This window comes from Schistocerca gregaria, chromosome 1 (genome assembly GCF_023897955.1).
Source record: "Schistocerca gregaria isolate iqSchGreg1 chromosome 1, iqSchGreg1.2, whole genome shotgun sequence".
Lineage (NCBI taxonomy): Eukaryota > Metazoa > Arthropoda > Insecta > Orthoptera > Acrididae > Schistocerca > Schistocerca gregaria.
Genome location: NC_064920.1, coordinates 519,669,509 through 519,690,339, shown reverse-complemented (window position 1 = coordinate 519,690,339; position 20,831 = coordinate 519,669,509). Strand labels below are relative to the sequence as shown.

Below are 20,831 nucleotides of genomic sequence, written 5' to 3'. Positions count from 1 at the left end.
GTTGGCATTGTTCGAATATTCGCTATTGTAGTGTTGGGCAGTTGGATGTCAACAGCGCATAGCGTTGCGCAGTTGGAGGTGAGCCGCCAGCAGTGTTGGATGTGGGGAGAGAGATGGCAGAATTTTTAGAGCGGACGATTTAGATACCTGTCCATCAGAAAGAGTAAATTTGTAATACGGGATATCATGAACTGATATATATATATATATATATATATATATATCATGAGCTGATATATATATGGTGACCTTTGAACATTAATAAGACAAATACATTGTTTGTTCTCTATCAAAATCTTTCATTTGCTAAGTATGCCGATCAGTAGTTGGTGCCTTCAGTAGTTTGAATCTTTTATTTAGCTGGCAGTAGTGGCGCTCGCTGTATTGCAGTAGTTCGAGTAACGAAGATTTTTGTGAGGTCAGTGATTCATGTAAGGTATAGGTTATTGATAGTCAGGGCCATTCTTTTGTAGGGATTATTGAAAGCTAAAAACATATTGTGTGTGAGTTTAGCGATGATCAGAATAAGTAAACAGAGAAATGTCTGAGTACGTTCAGTATTGCTCAGCTGTTTGAAAAACAAATAACGTAGAGGTTTTCCAGCATTGTCATTTATAAAATTTTTCTAAGGGGATGTTTCAAGAGTAGGTTTAAAAGACATGGGGGACTGGTTCATAGAATTCCAGCGATTCCCATTAGGAGATGCAGTGTGCAGTCCCACTGTCAGGTCCGTAGGTAACATACAGTATGCGCGCTCTAAGAGATATGCGGCGACGCTGCTAATGAGATTAGGTGAATAGACAGAAATCGAAATACAATGCCGGAAGAAAATAGCACCGTTTTAGAGGTTTCCAATTCACTCAAAATTTATTGTTGCAACATTGCATACAGAGTACACAAAATGATTAGATTTACAGATCGGTAGCACAAGCAGTTATGTGATATCAGGTACCGACCCATGCTGAAACTGCCGTATTAGTACACGGTATAGCCTCCATTGGCCGCAATGTAGGCGCTGACTCGCATCCAGTCAATCGAGATGGCGAATACTTTCCGAAATTCGTTATTCCACGCCTGATCGACCTGTTCACGTACTTCTGTAAGATTTGTTGGTTGACGAGTCGTACGAATCACTTGTCCTATCGTATCCCATATGGGGTAGATTGAAGAGTATCGTGCAGCCCAGGGAAGTTGTTGCACATCTTGCGGAGCGCGTTGAGTTTCACAGGCAGTGTGTGGGCGAGCATTATCCTTTTGCAACAATACCTTCCTTCCTGCAGCAATAACAGCAAAAGAACGGGTGTAAGAACATTTTGCACGTACCGAGCGCTGTTCAGATTTCCTTAAAGAAAGACGAAAAGTGAACGAGACCGTAAGGCCTGGGTGGGGCCATTGTGTCTCCGATGAGTGCGCTCTACAACACGGAGCCCACCAGGTCTACGTCATACGCGTAAATGACCATCACTTGTGTGGGGGTTGAATATGATTTCATCACTGATGAATACCACGGTGGTCCATTCCATGTTCCAAGTGATCCTCTGACGACACCAGTCGAGCAGTACACATAGAGGATGTGGCGTGATTGGAAGACGGGCTATAGGTACGTATGCCCGTAGTCCCACTGCTAATAACCATTTCGCAACAGTTCGTGTTGACATGTCTGGACTCGCAAGCCCTCTTACAGTACATGTGCTGTGGTAGCCGTATGATCAGCCACTGTGTAAGGTGTCAGGCAAATCCAACACCTTCCATGAAATCCCTGACATGATAGCAAATCCGACAGTGTGTCACATAGCTCCGAATAAATCCTGACATTAAATTAACTAAAGTAATACGATGAACGAGTGAGCAAATGGAATACCACAGACTAACACAAGAAAGCCTAAATGCATGTCATATCTTCCCGCCGTGAAACAGACGCAAGTATGAGGGGAGAAACGAGAACAGTAGCCGAGAGCAGAACCGTGTTAAGTTAGAAGGCCCTACGATAAGGGACGGACACCCACATCGCCGGTCGACCGCCAAGACCACCCCCCTCCCAGCCCATGTTAAAAGATAGAGCCCTCCAGAAGAACAGTATAGATCTTACGATAACACTAAAAGGGCCAAACCAGCTGCAAGTTTTAGCGTGAGACTATACACGTCTCTGTTACGTTGCAACCGTTAAAAACATTGCACCACCGCGAAAAGTATAACGTTTTTCATTGGATGGACAGAATTTTTGTAGGCGGAGCTTAAGGTTAACACTGAGACCCTGATTGGTCGGTTGAAAACACAGCCAGATAGCTTTTCTTAAACCAACTTCGGTAAACTGTAGTAAGCAGAAATCAGAGACAGACTTGCTTCCGAGACGGCGAGGTGTGTGGAGCTGCGCCGCCGCCGCCCTCCGCCCCCAGATACTGCGTAACCAAAGACAAGGTAATGAACGCATGCGATGCCGTATAAGAGCGCATAAGGCTTCACTCAGAACTGCAGAAGTCTCATCTGTTACACCCCCCTTTTTACGTAATACTATTGTCGATCGTCATTTAAACTTCGTGGTATTCACATTTGCTATTAGAAGTTAAAAATATGAAACGCGGTGATTTTTCTGTTATATAATTATTGAGAAGCCACATCAACCACTGTAATTTACGACAAGTTAAATAAGTAAGTCACAAGTTAAATAAGTAATTAAAGATAATTGAGGGTCACTGTAGACCATTTTTGATATTTTTCTCTTTTATGAGACTTACTTTAAACCTAGATTATAGATGTGATATGGCATAGGTCATCCTTCAATCCATTGTAGAACTTGGAAACCCATTCAGGGAATATTCGTTCACATTTTTGTTGAACGCAGTTGGTTTTTGTCATCCTGTATTAAAATATTTCCTTTTATCAATAGTGTAATTTATAAAAATATTTTATGAGTAGGAGAAAATTTCCAGTGGTAAACTTAACTGCTTTTTCGACGTTATTTTACCAGCTGACTAAAAATAGGAAAGCCTTGAGCCTCTTCCACTAAATTTAGATCTTTTACAGGGAGTGCAGTGGAGTTGACGCTGAAATCATTAAATATTTGCTTATATCATCGCTAGTCTCACTGAACTCTTCTGAACTCTACATGTCATGTACGGTCTGGCGTCTCCTTACCAGCAACAGGTCTCAGGTTCAAAATAGTCAATTACTTAAAAAACACGCTCAGAGCGCCGTTGCGCGAAAGTGGTAGGGAGACACGACTTAGAACAAACAGACACCACGCAGAATGTTAGAACTGCTGTCCTTAGAATACGACGATCCTGGCGGGCATCTGTGGTGCGTGGACTCGAGAACCTCTCTATGAGTGTGAGAATTCTCACGTGACCACTGATACCAGCATGTCACACAACTGTCCAGCACATACAACTTGTGTGGCAGTTCGCCGAAAAGTGAATGTGTCTCCACGGCATGGTTGCCTGCTTGCTTCACACGTTCGCACCACACAGAGCTTTCTGGCTGTTAGCATTACATATTAAAGTGTAGTCACAGTTCGTGCTCTGGCAGTGATGCCACTATGCTCTGTGTTGGAGGTCGACGTCGAACCCATTATCAGTACATCTACTATACCGCAGGTGGCAAACGCCGTCATCGGTTAAAAATCGTCCTCGACTTTCCAGGTGTACTAATATGTTTTTCTCCGGCAGTGTATATTAAAAAGTACTGGATGCTTTCTGGTCGATGTCATCATTAGCTTTGCAGACGACACATTGTGTACACAACACAGTATGTCAATGAACGGAAAATGACAGATTCCTGCACTCGTGAGGAAACAGCCACGATGAATATGAAGGCACTTCCCTGAGAGAAAGGTTTTGTAGGCGCTGTTGCGATAAAACCTTAGAAAAAGTGAATATAAATTTCGTTTCTCTTCGTGTAAAATTCTAATGAACATGGACTTAGTTAATGTCATTCAGCAAGACGTCATAATTCTTTAACATATTTATTTTGTACCACCAAGACGAAACGGAAATACAACAAGCTTCACAAGGGCAACACTGTCTATGGCCAGACAACTGTATGCACTGTAAAAAAAAAAAAAAATTCATCAAACCGCAACTGTAACTTCCAATATTATGTGCAATTACCTTCAGTACACTTTTAAAAGTATCGATCAATAAAGCAGTTGCTCGCGTATTGGAGATTTTCATGTGTGATAGAGGAGATATCCTCAGTTTTATGAATACGAAAGCATCTACTTCTTTTTACCACTTTTAACGTCTAAGTACACATATGATTCTTTTCTTTGTTCATATATATGGCAAAATAAGTTTTGGATTAGGTAAGTTTCATTTGCCTTTTTCTATAATTAATATGTGCAATGCAACACAATGAAACGATGTAATATCTCACATGCTGATGTTAAGCGCAGCGTCTGATTTCGAAGTAATCTGCAGAACATCAGCAAAACAAAATTAATTAACTCTGTATTTCCTCCGTTGGTGACAAAGAAATTCGAAATCTTAGAAGACGTTAACCAATCCTCTAATGTCTGAGGGAGCTGTGCGGTGCAACAGATTGAAACTATGTAATATCTCACCTGTTGGCGTTAAGAGCAGCGGTCTGGATTTGGTGTAGCTTGTAAAACACCCAGAAAATAAAATCAGTTCTGTCGTTTCTCCGTTAGCAACACAGGGATACGAAAACACAGAAGACGTTAACCGTATCATAATATCTAAGCGAGTTGTGCGCTGCAATAGCACGAAATGGTTTAATGTCTCACCTGATGACGTTAAGAACAGCGGTAAGCTTTGGGAGTATCCTGCAAAAAACCGGAGAAACGAAATTAGTTATTTCGATTTCCGTTGCCAACGTAGAGATACGAAATCTTAGAAGACGTTAATCAGTTCATTATTTTATGAGCGAGCAGCGCGGCGCAGTACCATGAAACGATGTTAATATCTCACCTGCCAATGGTAAGGACACCACCCCGGCTTGGATCTGGCCTGAAGAACATAAACATAATTAGTTCGTGTTATTTCTCTGTTGGTAACACAGAGGTACGAAATGTTAGAATACAATGAACAACAACACATCTACTAAAACTAAAATGTGTGTGGAACAGCAGCAACGGTCTAGGAACTCACAAATAGTAAAATTACATTACAAATCGTCAAATTTGGACGTTATGGGAGAAGTATTGACTGAATGAAACTGTGATAGGAGATAAGGTGTGCAAGGATAACACAGTAACTTCATTACAAGCGACAGGTAAGGATCAAGTCTTAAAACAGATTTCACTTGCTATAAAGTTTCTTCTGCAACGCACTGAAAGAACAGAATTTAAAGACTCAGACAGCTTTGTGAAACTGGTATCAACTGATGTTTACCGCAGAAGTTTCACAACTGGTATGGTTGCGCAGTGTCGATCTCTGAAATTTCCATTCACAGATGCTGGGGATGCTTAGGTAACGAAAAGTCTCTCAGGCTGCAATATCTGTCTTTAAATTCGACGAAGTAGCACAACGCATGACGTGAAGATACGGATTAGCAAAACTGTGTCCAAATTTTCATCTGAGGGATAGTTCTGAGCCGGCCGTGGTGACCGAGCGGTTCTAGGCGTTTCAGTCCGGAACCGCACGACTGCTACGGTCGCAGGTTCGAATCCTGCCTCGGGCATGGATGTGTGTGATGTCCTGAGGTTAGTTAAGCTTAAGTAGTTCTAAGTCTAGGGGACTGATGACCTCAGATGTTAAGTCCCGTGCTGCTCAGAGCCATTTGAATCATTTTTTATATTTCTGATGTTACCTATAACCAAACGAAAGAGAGTGTCTCTAACTTGACCTGCATGCCAGAGCGGAAGGGCACACGAGTTGGAGCTCTCATCTTGTTGCAGAAGTACCCCGGTGCGAGTCAGTGACACTGCCCAAACAAATGTTTCAGAAATGTTTGTGACATATTGTGATTCCTTAATGCGACTCATCCAGCCTATCTAGGGTATTATACACGCGTTTAGTATTACTTCTATTTTTTTATTTAAATTTGCTTGTGTAATGTTCGAGTAGAATTAGTTTTGGCCTCCATTTGAGTAGGATCATGACTTGAGCTGAGGTAGGTAGTTGCCGTGGAACATGGCTGACGAATAAGCTACAATGCATTACTGTGAGTGGACAATAGAGAGAAATTACGTGTTGGCTGCTGGTCATTGCTCGAGCCTTGGAACCCACTCGATGCTCTCTCTGGCAGCGGTTTTCAGTAGCTAAGACGTGAATCTTTCCATTGTCACCGCGATTTTCTCACAGTCTCTCAGGTCGAACCGGGCCAATGCGTACGTATTCTTTATAAAAGAATGTATATTATTCAAGTGACCTTACTTCGATCACTATGAAAACTCCCTATGGATGCCCCATCCCTGACTGTCCTGATCATGAGCCCTGTAAAAAATGGTGTCAGCAGTGGAATCCACCATCATTCCGTCTACAAGGGACGTTGTAATTTTGTGGTAAATGTTGGCATTTGTAAGCGATAGAAATTAGATGCTCCAGGGTACAGTTGGCATTTGTAACTGACAGAAATTAGCTGCTCCAGGATTCCAGGATTGCCTAAATATGAGTCAGTATAGGGCTAGCTCACTTGCCATCATCAGCTGCCATCGTCAGCTTATTCCAAGTCACTCATAGCCAGACACTGTCTTTCGCAAGATGCAGTCCCATCAAAGACACAGTAATATGGTCGTTGCCTCACCATTCAAGAAGTTAATGCCTCAGGACATACTGTCTCATCTCGCTGACGAGACGACTATTGTTAATGGAGCTGCGGCACTTATTACATGTGCTGACCTGCCCAGTGATGGGTTCTGAGGATGCATTCGCAGTTGAAGAAGAAACTCATATTTTTATAGTGATGCGTTTATGGGTGCCGAGTCCAAGAGTGAAATCGTAGTATGTTTGAATGTTTATGTTCAAATTTTTGCCTTGTATGCCTGGTCACTAACTTTAGTGGACGAAACGACTAATTCTCAGTCGTAACTGGAAGGTTCTACAGAGATGGCCACTAGCGATCCGCTCACAACGTTGCAAGATTAGATAGCAGCTCTTGACCCGAGGGATTTAGAATTTTAGAACTGCTGCAAACAAAACAGGAACCTCTGTTTGATTAAAACGTAGACCTAAGCACTCAAAAAACCCTCGATGATGCGACTGGGATCGCTAAAATTAGTCCTCTTCTATCACAGTTTTTTGTGATAAACAATTTCTTCGCTATTAATTTCATACCTTCGTTTCTGGGGAAGAGATTTGAAGGTGTCTCGACATTCTTGGAAACATGAGCACTTTTGACCGAAAAAGACGGGTTTCAGTTGATTGTTTTGCTAGCAGTTTTGAGACAGGGAAATCCCTCCTCCAAGTAGCAGCAAAGGAACATCAAGAGACAAATGAATTTTTCCCTAATACAAAAACCCTTTTACAATTTCTCGCTACATTACCAGTATCTACTTGTAGTGTGGAGCACAGCTTCTCTTCTCTTAAACTCACAAAGCCGTACCTTCGGACGACAATGACGGATAACAGGTTGAATGGTTCGGCTGCCCCTCTATATTCAACTAGATATATCTGGCAGCCTACAACCTGTCGAAGCCATTGAAGAATTTGAAAAGCGTTATCCGATGAGTGTTGCGTTTGCCTTTAACCAAATAATCGTCGGAGACGTGTTTGGAGGCACCCCGGTAAGGCTGAATGCCTTAGATACACTGTCCAGCAAGTGCAGCAAGGTGGAAGTTCACTTATGTCTTGAGGTGGCATATGTGGGGCTGACGTGCGCCGCTGGTGGTCATGCAAGGAGCCGTAAAGGCTGTAAAATACTTGAATGCCATCCTCCGACCGATAGTGCAATCATTTGGGCAGCATATTGGCGAGGCATTCGTCTTCATGGACGACAATTCGCGACCCCATGGTGCACATCTTGTGAATGACTTCCTTCAGGATAACGACATCGCTCGACTACAGTAGCGGGCATGTTCTCCTGACATGAACTCTTTCGAACATGCCTGGGATAGATTGAAACGGACTGTTTATGGAGGACGAGACCCACCAACAACTCTGAGGGATCTACATCTAATCGCCGTTCAGGAGTAGGACAATCTGCACCAACAGAGCCTTGATGAACTTGTGGATAGTATGCCACGAAGAATACAGGCACGGATCAATGCAAGAGGACGTGATACTGGGTATTAGAGGTACCGGTGTGTACAACAATCTGGACCAGCACCTCTGAAGGTCTCGTTGTATGGTGGTACAATGTGCAATGTGTGCTTTTCATGAGCAATAAAAAGGGCGGAAATGATCTTTATATTGATCTCTATTCCAATTTTCTGTGTAGGTTTCGTAACTCACGGACTCGAGGTGATGCAAAACGTTTTTTAATGTGTGTATAATGGAGATAATTTTCACGAAATTGTTAGATAAGGATTTCGCCATCTTGAGCTTTTTGTTCATTTTGGATACGGGGTGCTATTGTCATATACATTTCGCATAAGAGGATATATGTCATTGAAGTTCATTTACTTCTTCATTACGAAAACTCCCTTCAGGTGCCCACATCCCTGACTATCCTGGGCAGGAGCCACTATGACCTTGTACACTTTTACTTTGTTTTCTAACTGCGATTTTTCTACTAACTTTATTTTGTCGCTTTTATTGCTTCCTTGTGTCAGTCGTGTTTTCGTATTTCATACTAGTGTACAACCCCAGCTTCACATGGGTAGCACAACAGAATGTATTAAACCGTAGTTCTGAAAGACAAGCTGGACTGTTTTACAGATTTAGAGCAATTCCCATTGGGAGAGGCAGTATGCAGTTCCGCTATGAGGACCACGAGAGGCATACTACATGCGCAGTCTAAAAAGACCCCCGGCGAGGCTCCAGATGAGATTAAATGCATGGATACATTAACAGTTTCTGGATGCTTTCCGGCCGCTATCATCATTAGATAGTAGACAATAAACGGAAAATGAGACATTCCTGCACTCATGTACTCACACAGCGACAAAGAATATGAAGCCACTTTCTCGAGAGAGACTGTCTGTAGCCGCTTTTTCAGTAACATCTTCGAAACAACGAATACTGAGTTTATTCAATTTCGTGTAAAATTTTAATGGGCATGCACTTAGTCAATGCTATTCGAAAAGGCTTCATCATTCTGTAAACAGTTTCATCTCCAACTAGAAAGATGAAATGGAACAGAGCGAGAAATCACTTATTTTTGTAATGACTTTTTAGCTGGCTGCTATTAACATACACTCCTGGAAATTTAAATAAGAACACCATGAATTCATTGTGCCAGGAAGGGGAAACTTTATTGACACATTCCTGGGGTCAGATACATCACATGATCACACTGACAGAACCACAGGCACATAGACACAGGCAACAGAGCATGCACAATGTCGACACTAGTACAGTGTATATCCACCTTTCGCAGCAATGCAGGCTGCTATTCTCCCATGGAGACGATCGTAGAGATGCTGGATGTAGTCCTGTGGAACGGCTTGTCATGCCATTTCCACCTGGCGCCTCAGTTGGACCAGCGTTCGTGCTGGACGTGCAGACCGCGTGAAACGACGCTTCATCCAGTCCCAAACATGCTCAATGGGGGACAGATCCGGAGATCTTGCTTGCCAGGGTAGTTGACTTACACCTTCTAGAGCACGTTGGGTGGCACGAGATACATGCGGACGTGCATTGTCCTGTTGGAACAGCAAGTTCCCTTGCCGGTCTAGGAATGGTAGAACGATGGGTTCGATGACGGTTTGGATGTACCGTGCAATATTCAGTGTCCCCTCGACGATCACCAGAGGTGTACGGCCAGTGTAGGAGATCGCTCCCCACACCATGATGCCGGGTGTTGGCCCTGTGTGCCTCGGTCGTATGCAGTCCTGATTGTGGCGCTCACCTGCACGGCGCCAAACACGCATACGACCATCATTGGCACCAAGGCAGAAGCGACTCTCATCGCTGAAGACGACACGTCTCCATTCGTCCCTCCATTCACGCCTGTCGCGACACCACTGGAGGCGGGCTGCACGATGTTGGGGCGTGAGCAGAAGACGGCCTAACGGTGTGCGGGACCGTAGCCCAGCTTCATGGAGACGGTTGCGAATGGTCCTCGCCGATACCCCAGGAGCAACAGTGTCCCTAATTTGCTGGGAAGTGGCGGTGCGGTCCCCTACCGCACTGCGTAGGATCCTACGGTCTTGGCGTGCATCCATGCGTCGCTGCGGTCCGGTCCCAGGTCGACGGGCACGTGCACCTTCCGCCGACCACTGGCGACAACATCGATGTAATATGGAAACCTCACGCCCCACGTGTTGAGCAATTCGGCGGTACGTCCACCCGGCCTCCCGGATGCCCACTATACGCCCTCGCTCAAAGTCCGTCAACTGCACATACGGTTCATGTCCACGCTGTCGCGGCATGCTACCAGTGTTAAAGACTGCGATGGAGCTCCGTATGCCACGGCAAACTGGCTGACACTGACGGCGGCGGTGCACAAATGCTGCGCAGCTAGCGCCATTCGACGGCCAACACCGCGGTTCCTGGTGTGTCCGCTGTGCCGTGCGTGTGATCATTGCTTGTACAGCCCTCTCGCAGTGTCCGGAGCAAGTATGGTGGGTCTGACACACCGGTGTCAATGTGTTCTTTTTTCGATTTCCAGGAATGTATTTATTTATTTATTTAAGTGTCAAGTATAGTTGTAACAGCCTAAATTGATAGAAGGTCAATTCAGTTTTATGGACATATTCTGTTGCGGAAAGGCCAAATGAATTTTTAAAAGTTGTACCACTTCCCACCTCGCTGTCAAGTGCATCAATGTAAATTCATTTCACTTAATACCAAATTGCCCTTGTATGAGTCGTGTTTTCGTATTTCATGTACAACCCCAGCTTCACACACGTAGCACAATGTACCAATGATTGGATGACTGGTTTATAACATGACGTGAAATACACGAACCTTCATTATAAATCAGTCGATCCGTTAGTAAAAACCATACCAAAATCCCTACATTAATTCCTGACATTAGCCTTCACATACAGGCAGAAAAATGTGGCAGGGGACTTTAATTTGTTACTTGTATATATGTATAACAGAACATCAGTATAAATGAACGTAGCGCTTAACGAAAAACAAGGACGGTAAGTATATCTGAAATTGAATTGATCTATTAGCAAATTGATTATGACACTATAGCCAAAAGTGCGATTGTAAATAATAAATACATTTAATAAGAGATATGGAGTATAATATCATTTTTAAAATACTGCAGAACTTCGGCACAAGTAAACAGAAAATAGGAAAGGATCTTGTCGTGTCAGTAGACAACTGACAGCAGTAAGTTTCGATCTATCATATACCGACTGTTAAGCTGCCCAAGGGTCTCTCTGAAATGACCAATAAAGACCCTTATGTCTAAAGTAACCAAACCAGTGTCTTCGTTTAATCGCTGTCAGTGTATGCTATGACAAGTAAAGAAGGCTATAAACATACATTTCGTCGATCTCTAGGTTATTAGGTTCAAAATGGTTCAAATGGCTCTGAGCACTATGGGACTTAACTTCTGAGGTCATCAGTCACCTAGAACTTAGAACTACTTAAACCTAACTAACCTAAGGACATCACACAGATCCATGCCAGTGGCAGGATTCGAACCTGCGACCGTAGCGGTCGCGCGGTTCCAGACTGTAGCGCCTAGAACCACTCGGTAAGGTCATTAGGGACTGCCTGCCAACTTGCTCGCTGAGATGATACAACCCGAAAATATCTGTGAAAAACAACAGACTCGGTCTTGTGCTCCCGTGCTGTCATGACCCTCATTCACTCGCAAGTCATCGTAGTGGCGTTAAAGAACTTGTTGAGCGGCGGCCGAACCGCCCCGCGAGGGGTCTCCCGGTCACCATTATTATTACTGGCAGCTGAGTCGGTGGGTGTTCTGACGGCCAGGAGGGCGTGGTTTGACAGTTGTGGGCCACGCTAGACTGGACGGGCTTCGCGGCGTCGTCAGTAGGCGGTGACACTTCTGACGAGCGATGATTAGCGGAGCTCAAAGTATGAGCAATGCTGACTGCAGGTAGCAGCACGTCATCTAGCCTGACGCTCTCATCAGGCGGTGGGGAAATCCCGACCGTCTGAAGGAACTAAAGCGGGCCGCCGTGGCCGAAGTAACTGAATGAAGAAAGTATGAAATAACGGAAACTCTAAATAAAAACTCAACCAAAACAGTGGCAGAGAAACTAGTAACGTGGTTTTAAAAATAAAAAATTAGACGAGTAAGTGAGTAGTGACACGCCCTTGTTACGAGATTTAGTTTAAAAGTTATTAAACGTTAAACGTTTTGGATATAGAATGATTTAAAAAAATTAATAACTCACTAACGCCTTTAGCGATTCAGACAAATGTAATGTCAATGGACACGGCTCAGTGAACACTGTCCAACTGTTTGAATACGTTTTCTGTGAATACTTCGTATTTCAAATTACAGGCCGGAATGAATATTCTGCCCATGAAAAAGTGTATTTTCTGAAAAATAAAACATGAAATAGTGAGAGTAGCGGAAGAATTAGTAAACAGAGGTTATTAGAGGTGTATAATTGTAGTTAGTTTAACTGTTTGATATTTGTTAGGTTTTTTTTTTATGTCCTGGGTCTTCTGACTGGTCTGATGCGGCCCGCCACAAATTCCTCTCCTGTGCTAACCTCCTCATCTCAGAGTAGCACTTGCAACCTACGTCCTCAATTATTTGGTGGATGAATTCCAATCTCTGTCTTTCTCTACAGTTTTTGCCCTCTAGACCGTAGTGGTCTCGCGATTCCAGACTGTAGCGCCTAGAACCGCACGGCCACTCCGGCCGGCTGGCAACGAAAACAGTTCTCCATTTCAGTAATCGTGAATCAGTGGAACGGACAACAGCGTGCGTTAGCCACGAAAATGTTTTATAACAACAATGATAGTTTGGTAGTGGAGCAGAGGGAGCTTCGATGTTTTTATAATTTAGGACGTCATGATGCCGTTCCGTCGAAACACGCGATAAAATGTTGGATTGATAACTTTGAAGTGAGTGGATCTGCCCTCAAGAAGAACTCAACAGGACGACCAAGAAGTGTGCGTTCTCCGGCGAACATTGATGTTGTACGCGAGTCTGTCACGGAGCCCACGGCGTTCAATTCGTAAGCATGCAGCAGTGGTTGGAATGTCCACAGAGAGTGTTCGTAGAATTCTACAGCTTGATTTATAATTTCATCCGTACAAAATACAGATTGTGTAACCAGTCAAGGACAACGATTACCGGTTATGATTAGGATTCTGTCAACAATGATAGCAAAAATAAACAATGACGATGAATTTCTAAACAAGTGTGGATGTCACATGAGGCACATTTTCGTCTCACAGGTTATGAGAATAAACAGAACTATCGTTACTGGACAAACATAAATCTTAAAGACGTTTATGAGCGCCATTTACACGCTAGTCAGGTGACGATATGGTGTGGTGTTTCATCACATGGGATTATCGGACCACACTTTTTTTCGCAGATGAACAGGGAAACACAATAATTGTCAATACCGATCATTAAGTGGAGCTGTTAAGAACTTCCATTACACCTGCACTGAACAACTTTACGAAGGTTCAAGAATCCTGGTTTTAACGGGACGGAGTGACATCACACAAAGACGACAATCAATGCCAAATGTGCGAGAATTGTTTGGCAACCGTATGATCTCACTGCTCGGTAACATTTCCTGGCCCCCTAGATCGTCAGATTTATCAGTTTGTGATTTTCTCTTGTGGAGCTACCTCAAGAGTAAAGTCTACACGACTCGACCAATAACCCTGGATGAGTTAAAACAGAGAATTCGGCATGTAATTGACAGTATCCCAGCTGGGATGTTGCAGCGGTCAATCAGGAATCTCAACAGCAGATTTCACGAATGTACCCGTATTCGTAAAGGATGACGCCATCTAAAGGACGCAATTTTGAAAAAATGATAAATGCCATCAACGTTTCGTAAATGACAAAGTTGTAAGGTTTCAGTTACTATGAATGCAATTTCTTTTCTTCATCACTTGTAGTTTTACTGGATTGTGCAAACGTTTCCGTTTTTCTGTGTCACCCTGTACTATGGAAGATATTCCCTGATTTCTTAACAGATGTCCTATCATGCTGACCCGTCTCCTTGTCAGTGTTTTCCACATACCCCTCCCTTCTTCGATTCTGCGCAGGACCTCCTCATTCCTTATCTCATCAGTCCACTTAATTTTAATCATCCGTCTATGGCACCACATCTCAAATGCTTCGCCTCTCTTCAGTTCCGATTTTCCCACAGTCCATGTTTCACTAAAATACAGTGCTGCACTCCAGACGTACATTTTCAGAACTTTCTTCCTCAAATTAATGCGTATGTTTCATACTTGCAGACTTCTCTTGGTCAGGAGTGCCCTTTTTGCCAGTGCTACTCTCCTTATGATGTCCTCTTTGCTCCGTCCGTCATTGGTTATTTTGCTGCCTAATTAGAATTCCTTAGCTTCATATACTTCTTGACCACCAATCCGATGTTAAGTTTCTTGCGGTTGTCGTTTCTGCTACTTCTCATTACTATCGCATTTCTTTGATTTACTCTCAGTCCATATTCTGCTATTTTCACGCTAGGCACTTGGACTTCGACTCTCAGTTGGAGACTGAATTCGACTACAGATAGGTCGTACCTGGATAAGCAACGTATGTCTTGTTCGTAACTATAAGAAATTCACGTCGCATGAACTTAAGACTTTGAATAGTATTGGCCTAGGTGACTGACTTAACATGAATCAAGTGTTCTGCAGTTAACGTTGATGGAGATTAATAGTGTGAAAGGGTATTTCTTTTCTTTCCTGGAATAATTTCAGTCTGTGGAAAGTGAGAAGTGAACAATATTTCACCACAAGTTTTAATATGCTTGTGACTGAGTTCATTTATGGTTAAATGCGACACATGCTTTGGTTGGCTCCTGGTCAGTGACGAAGCCAGTATTCTGAAATCTAATCATGCATTGAGATGCGCTATGAACAGTGTTTTTCTTCATTTATTTTTTTTATTCGTGCTGACGAACGTGAGAGCTCACGATTCGAACTTTGGTGGAAGCAACAGTTAATAACTTCAGCATCAGGCATTTATTTTTTCACGTTAAGCAAGCAGCAAGGGCAGCAGAACATTTGACAACAAAGGTTTTTCTCCCTTAAATGTTACACTGTCTACGCCACATCGGATATGGACGAAGTGGTGACGCAGGGCTGTCGAAACAATCTCTCCGGCATTCACATGAAACAACTTGCGAAAAGTACGCAAAGCTACTAATCAGAATGGCAGGATACGAGTCAAATTATCCACCCTATCTTCTAGACCAATAAACGCAGGAGACTCTCTTATTCACACTAAAATTACCAGTTATTAATGAGTATTTAATTTGTAAACACAGCGTTGTTGACAAGATAATAACTAGTTCATTAATTTTTGAGCAAGTAGTTGCGGTGCTACATAGTGAAACAATGCAATATCTCACCTGCCGACAGTGTGTTCAGCGTCCCGCTGGGGAAGTAGTCTGCAAAACACCCGGGAAACAAAATTAGCTCTTGTATTATCTGTGCTGGTAACACAGAAGTACAGTATTTTAGAATACAATGAGGAATCCGCATACCCCGTAACTAAAACATGTCTAGAACAACTGGAATATTTTATGGAATCTCAAATAGTAAAATTACATTACTATTCGTTAATTTGGGTATCAGAACACAGGTAAATTCATTGCAAGTGGCAGGTGAGGATTACGTCATAACAGAGATTTCATTCCCAGGATGTATCGTCTGCAAGCCGTGAAAAGAACAGATTTTCGAGTGTCAGCTATACGACCTCATATGAAGCTGGTATCAACTGACGACTACGGCAAAAGCTTCGCGGCTTGCGTGGTTGCTCAGCATCAATCTCTGAAATGCTCATTGATAAATGCTGTTGATGATAAGGGAAAAAATGTTTCTCAGGCAACAATACTTTTTCTTCAAAGCAGCCCAACATACGACATGCACACATAGTTTAGCAAAATAATGTTAAAAGTTGCATTCGGTGAATAGTCCTGAGAGTTCCATGACCAAACGAAAGATAATGCTTCTAACTTGGTCTGGAAGCCACAGAGGCAGAGTTCGTCCTTTGAAACCTTGACCTTATTGTAGAAGCATCCACTGTACGAGCCAGAAACATAGTCCAAACGAATGTTTATGAAATGTTTGTGACATGTTATGATTTCTTTGTACAGGTAACTACGCGAGAGTACACATTCTTATAGAAATTTCTTTTTTTCACTTTAATTTTCGCCTGCATTGTTAGAGTAAGCCCCAGGTTTTCCGGCCAGATATCACTGATCCTGTACACCTTTATTAACTTTGTTTCCGTCATTTCTTTATTAACTTTACTTTGTCATAGTTATTGTTTTAAATAATATCAACAAAGTAATTAAAGATTAGTTTTAAAAGACACCCCGGACTGTTTTACAGCTTTCGAGGAATCGCCATTAAGAACGTACTACTTTGACGCGTTCTGTCACGGTTCGCTCGGCTCCCCCCGTCAGAGGTTCGAGTACTTCCTCGGGCATGGGTGTGTGTGTTGTCCTTAGCGTAAGTTAGTTTAAGTTAGATTAAGTAGTGTGTAAGCTTAGGGACCGATGACTTGAGCAGTTTCGTCCCATAAGGTCTTACCACAGATTTTAAAATTACTACAAGCATACTCTTAGAAGATTCATGGTGAGATTGGTGATGATAGTACCGGTAGCTTAGTCGGTAAAAATCGAAATCCATTGACGGTTACTGCATATTTTACTGTCGCCATCAGTAGCTATCAGACAACACAGTGTGTGTTGCCTATAACATGTCCACGAATAATACGGTTTCAAATTAAACTACACATGACATTTCACTGGTTACTATCTCTGAGTGTGCTTCCAGTTTCTGTTGACAGTAGACACGCTGAGCCAGTGGTGCTTGGTGGTTAACACTGGCAGAAGCTGGAAATCAGAGCCGTTAGATATATTTCGACTTTATCGTTTGACCTACAGTACTCCCATCAGCCAGCTCATCGAGTCTCCTCCAGAGTACCACACACGAGCGGCAGATCATACCAATTCGTCGCCAGTTTCGGCAGTCTATCGGTAGATAGCATGCGTGGGGGCAGATCGCAGATCACAGCGATCGATCGCTGATCGTTCGTAATTCCCAAACAATCTGATGAAATGGATCGACGAATCTACCATTTGCAGCAGTACGGCTGCCTGGCTGCGGCTTCCTTGTGTTGACATTAAGCGTTGTCCTGTACTTTTGTTTCATTTCGCTATGCTCAAGCGGAGGAAGTACTTTACATTAGAATTCATAGTTGGTTATGGAGCACGAACCATTCTATAAAGTTGCCACGTATGTCAAGAAGGAATGCAAATCCAAAAACAATGCCAATGCCAATGAGAGCATTTTGCGGCTTGTGAGTAGAAGCATAAATTGGTGGCACGTCCACAGTAATTCACTATATACGGGCTCCGGTCAGTGATTTTGAAATAACTAGACGCATTATTAAAATTTTTACTTCTAAAGTGAATGAGGTAATATTAACTGGACTTTTAATTAATTTTTATAGGGCATATCTATTCTACGGCCCTTGTCATTGAATGTAGTTTTTTCCTGTCATTTATAACGAGAGCTACAGAAACATGCAGTTCTGCTATTGATTACACAGATATCTGACTTAAAATTCTGCCCTGTGTATACCACCAAATCTGACTGCGGAAAACCACAGACCATGGAGCACATACTGGATGGTCAACTATGCCCTGCATCTTGCACAGAATATCTGTTTGTGACACAGGGCAAAAATGAATTTACAACATGTTGGTTAAGAGTGGTGTAGCTTGCTAATTCTTTATTTGATATTTTTACTATGATAATTACCGTGTTTGGTATCTGTTTACTGACTCGAATATATAATTAATAATATGAATGTATCGAGAGGGCAAATATACTGTTTGTTAAACTGCGAGAATAATAAATGAATCACGAAGACTGTAAGGTTCATTTGATAAATATAGACAAATTATGTACACAACTCACTTGACCTTGATGAAAAACATTAAGTGTTCTGTGAAATAAACTGAAGTTCCCAAGAAATGAGTTCCATCGTTCCGCTTACTTTTCCATTTACTTGCAAATATTAGTCGACACACAGAAGTCAGCTACCACTACCATATGCACTACTGGCCATTAAAATTACTACACCATAAAGATGACATGCTACAGATGCGAAATTTGACCGACAGGAAGAAGATGCTGTGATATGCAAATGATTAGCTTTTCAGATCATTCACACAAGGTTCGCGCTCGTGGCGACACCTACAACGTGCTGACATGAGGAAACTTTCCAACCGATTTCTCATACCGTGCGACTGCTACGGTCGCAGGTTCGAATCCTGCCTCGGGCATGGATGTGTGTGATGTCCTTAGGTTAGTTAGGTTTAAGTAGTTCTAAGTTCTAGGGGACTGATAACCACAGCAGTTGAGTCCCATAGTGCTCAGAGCCATTTTTTTTGATTTCTCATACACAAACAGCAGTTGACCGGCATTGCCTGGTATAACGTTGTTGTGATGCCTCGTGTAAGAAGGAGATACGCGTACCATCACGTTTCCGACTTTTATAAAGGTCGGATTGTAGCCTATCGCGATTGCGGTTTATCGTATCGGGACATTGCTGCTCTCGTTGATCGAGATCCAACGACTGTTAGCAGAATTTGGAATCGGTAGATTCAGGAGGGTAATACGGAACGCCGTGCTGGATCCCAACGGCCTTGTATCACTAGCAGTCGAGATGACAGGCATCTTATCCGCATGGCTGTAACGGATCGTGCAGCCACGTCTCGATCCCTGAGTCAACAGATGGGGACGTTTGCAAGACAACAACTATCTGCACGAACAGTTCGACGACGTTCGCAGCAGCATGGACTATCAGGTCGGAGACCATGGCTGCGGTTACCCTTGACGCTGTATCACAGACAGGAGCGCCTGCGAAGGTGTACTCAATGACGGACGTGGGTGCAAGAATGACAAAACGTTATTTTTTCGGATGAATGCAGGTTCTGTTTACAACCGTGTTTGGCGACATCGCGGTGAACGCACATTGGAAACGTGTATTCGTCATCGTCATACTGACGTATCACCAGGCGTGATGGTATGGGGTGCCATTGGTTACACGTCTCGCTCACCTCTTGTTCGCATTGACGGCTCTTCGAACAGTGGACGTTACATTTCATATGTGTTACGACCAGTGGCTCTACCCTTCATTCGACTCCTGCGCAACCCTACATTTCAGCAGGATAATGCACGACCGCATGTTGCAGGTCCTGTACGGACCTTTCTGGATACAGAAAATGTTCGACTGCTGCCCTGGTCAGCACATTCTCCAAATCTCTCACCAAATGAAAACACGAAGTCAATGGTGGCCGAGCAACTGGCTCTTCACAGTACGCCAGTCACTATTCTTGATGGACTGTGGTATCGTGTTGAAGCTGCATGGGCAACTGTACCTGTACACGCCATCCAAGCTCTGTTTGACTCAATGGCCAGGCCAGAGGTGGTTGTTTTTGGTACTGATTTCTCAGGATCTATGCATCCAAATTGCGTGAAAATGTAATCACATGTCAGTTGTAGTATAATATATTTGTCCAATGAATACCCGTTTATCATCTGCATTTCTTCTGGATATAGCAATTTTAATCACCAGTAGTGTAGTAGTTAATTTCCATAGCAGAACTTTACATCACAGCGGCGTTCGAAATACTGATAGAAATCGCTTGGAAAACGGCTCTTGTGTGGTGGGGTCGAAGCGAGCGAGTGACTGCAGGCTGTGTCGCCAGTGATTCATCGCCCGTGTGGGGGACCCTGAAGGGCGCGCGCGTACCTACGACTTGTCTGGAGCAAACTCTGCGCCGAGCAGACTAAAGTTGGAAAGACAGCGCCGCCTGTATTCATTCCGTAAACAGCATTCGAGATGGAGCTCTCTCGTCACAATTGGAAATACCTTCCTTAGTAAGGCAGGCTTCCAACTTAAATGTTAAGTGGTGCATACTCGTACTTAACATTAGGATCGTGCGCTTTTTAAAACGGTGTTAGGGGTTGGCCGCTGTCATATGATAGCCACAGTTAAGCCAGAATGAAAATATATTTCAGTTTACAAGGATCTCTAAACAGAATGCAGTAATAAAGGAAATAAAGAGAAAATTTAAAGCCTGTGAAAAAGTAATACAGTTTTTACCATGTATGTGGAGGCGCACCATAGATGCACTAATAAGAACAGAAGCTATTACGGTAACTTAAGCTTCGAAATAGCCTATTTCTAAGTGTATTAACTGTTTTTATAGAGGTTATTTACCTCTCTGGCTTCCACCAGCGCGTTGCAGGTCCACAGCAGAAGTGTCGTTAGGTTTCACCACCACCAGTGACGTGACGGGTGTCACAAAGGAGTACTGAAACACATCGCAGCGTCTCATCTTCAGGCTATGATTGTTGCTACTTCCTGTGATGGTTTATCAAAGTATTTCCCTAGCGAAAACAAATTTTTACGGTTAGCGACAAAGATCACACTGTGATTACACTACAAATTGCTGCAGCCGTTTCATCCCATGGATCCCGTGAAGTGGAAACGTTGGGAAGTGGAATGAAGCCAAAAATTTACATTTCATTCAAGTACAACACAATGAAATGTGAAACTTCCTAGCAGATTAAAACTGTGTGCCCGACCGAGACTCGAACTCAGGACCTGTG

The 20,831-nt window shown here is 43.1% G+C and overlaps 1 protein-coding gene across 1 annotated transcript in view; it reads right to left on the bottom strand.

The window, feature by feature from the left end:
• LOC126355911 (inter-alpha-trypsin inhibitor heavy chain H4-like) overlaps positions 1-20,831 on the bottom strand; it is a 330,715-nt gene that overhangs the window by 46,654 nt on the left and 263,230 nt on the right. Inside the window, exons 11-14 of the mRNA XM_050006473.1 lie at positions 20,440-20,533; positions 15,548-15,586; positions 4,926-4,964; positions 4,742-4,780 (exon numbers count right to left, since the gene is read on the bottom strand). Of these exons, the coding sequence (XP_049862430.1) occupies positions 4,742-4,780; positions 4,926-4,964; positions 15,548-15,586; positions 20,440-20,533 (211 nt within the window). The remainder of the gene's footprint in view (positions 1-4,741; positions 4,781-4,925; positions 4,965-15,547; positions 15,587-20,439; positions 20,534-20,831) is intronic.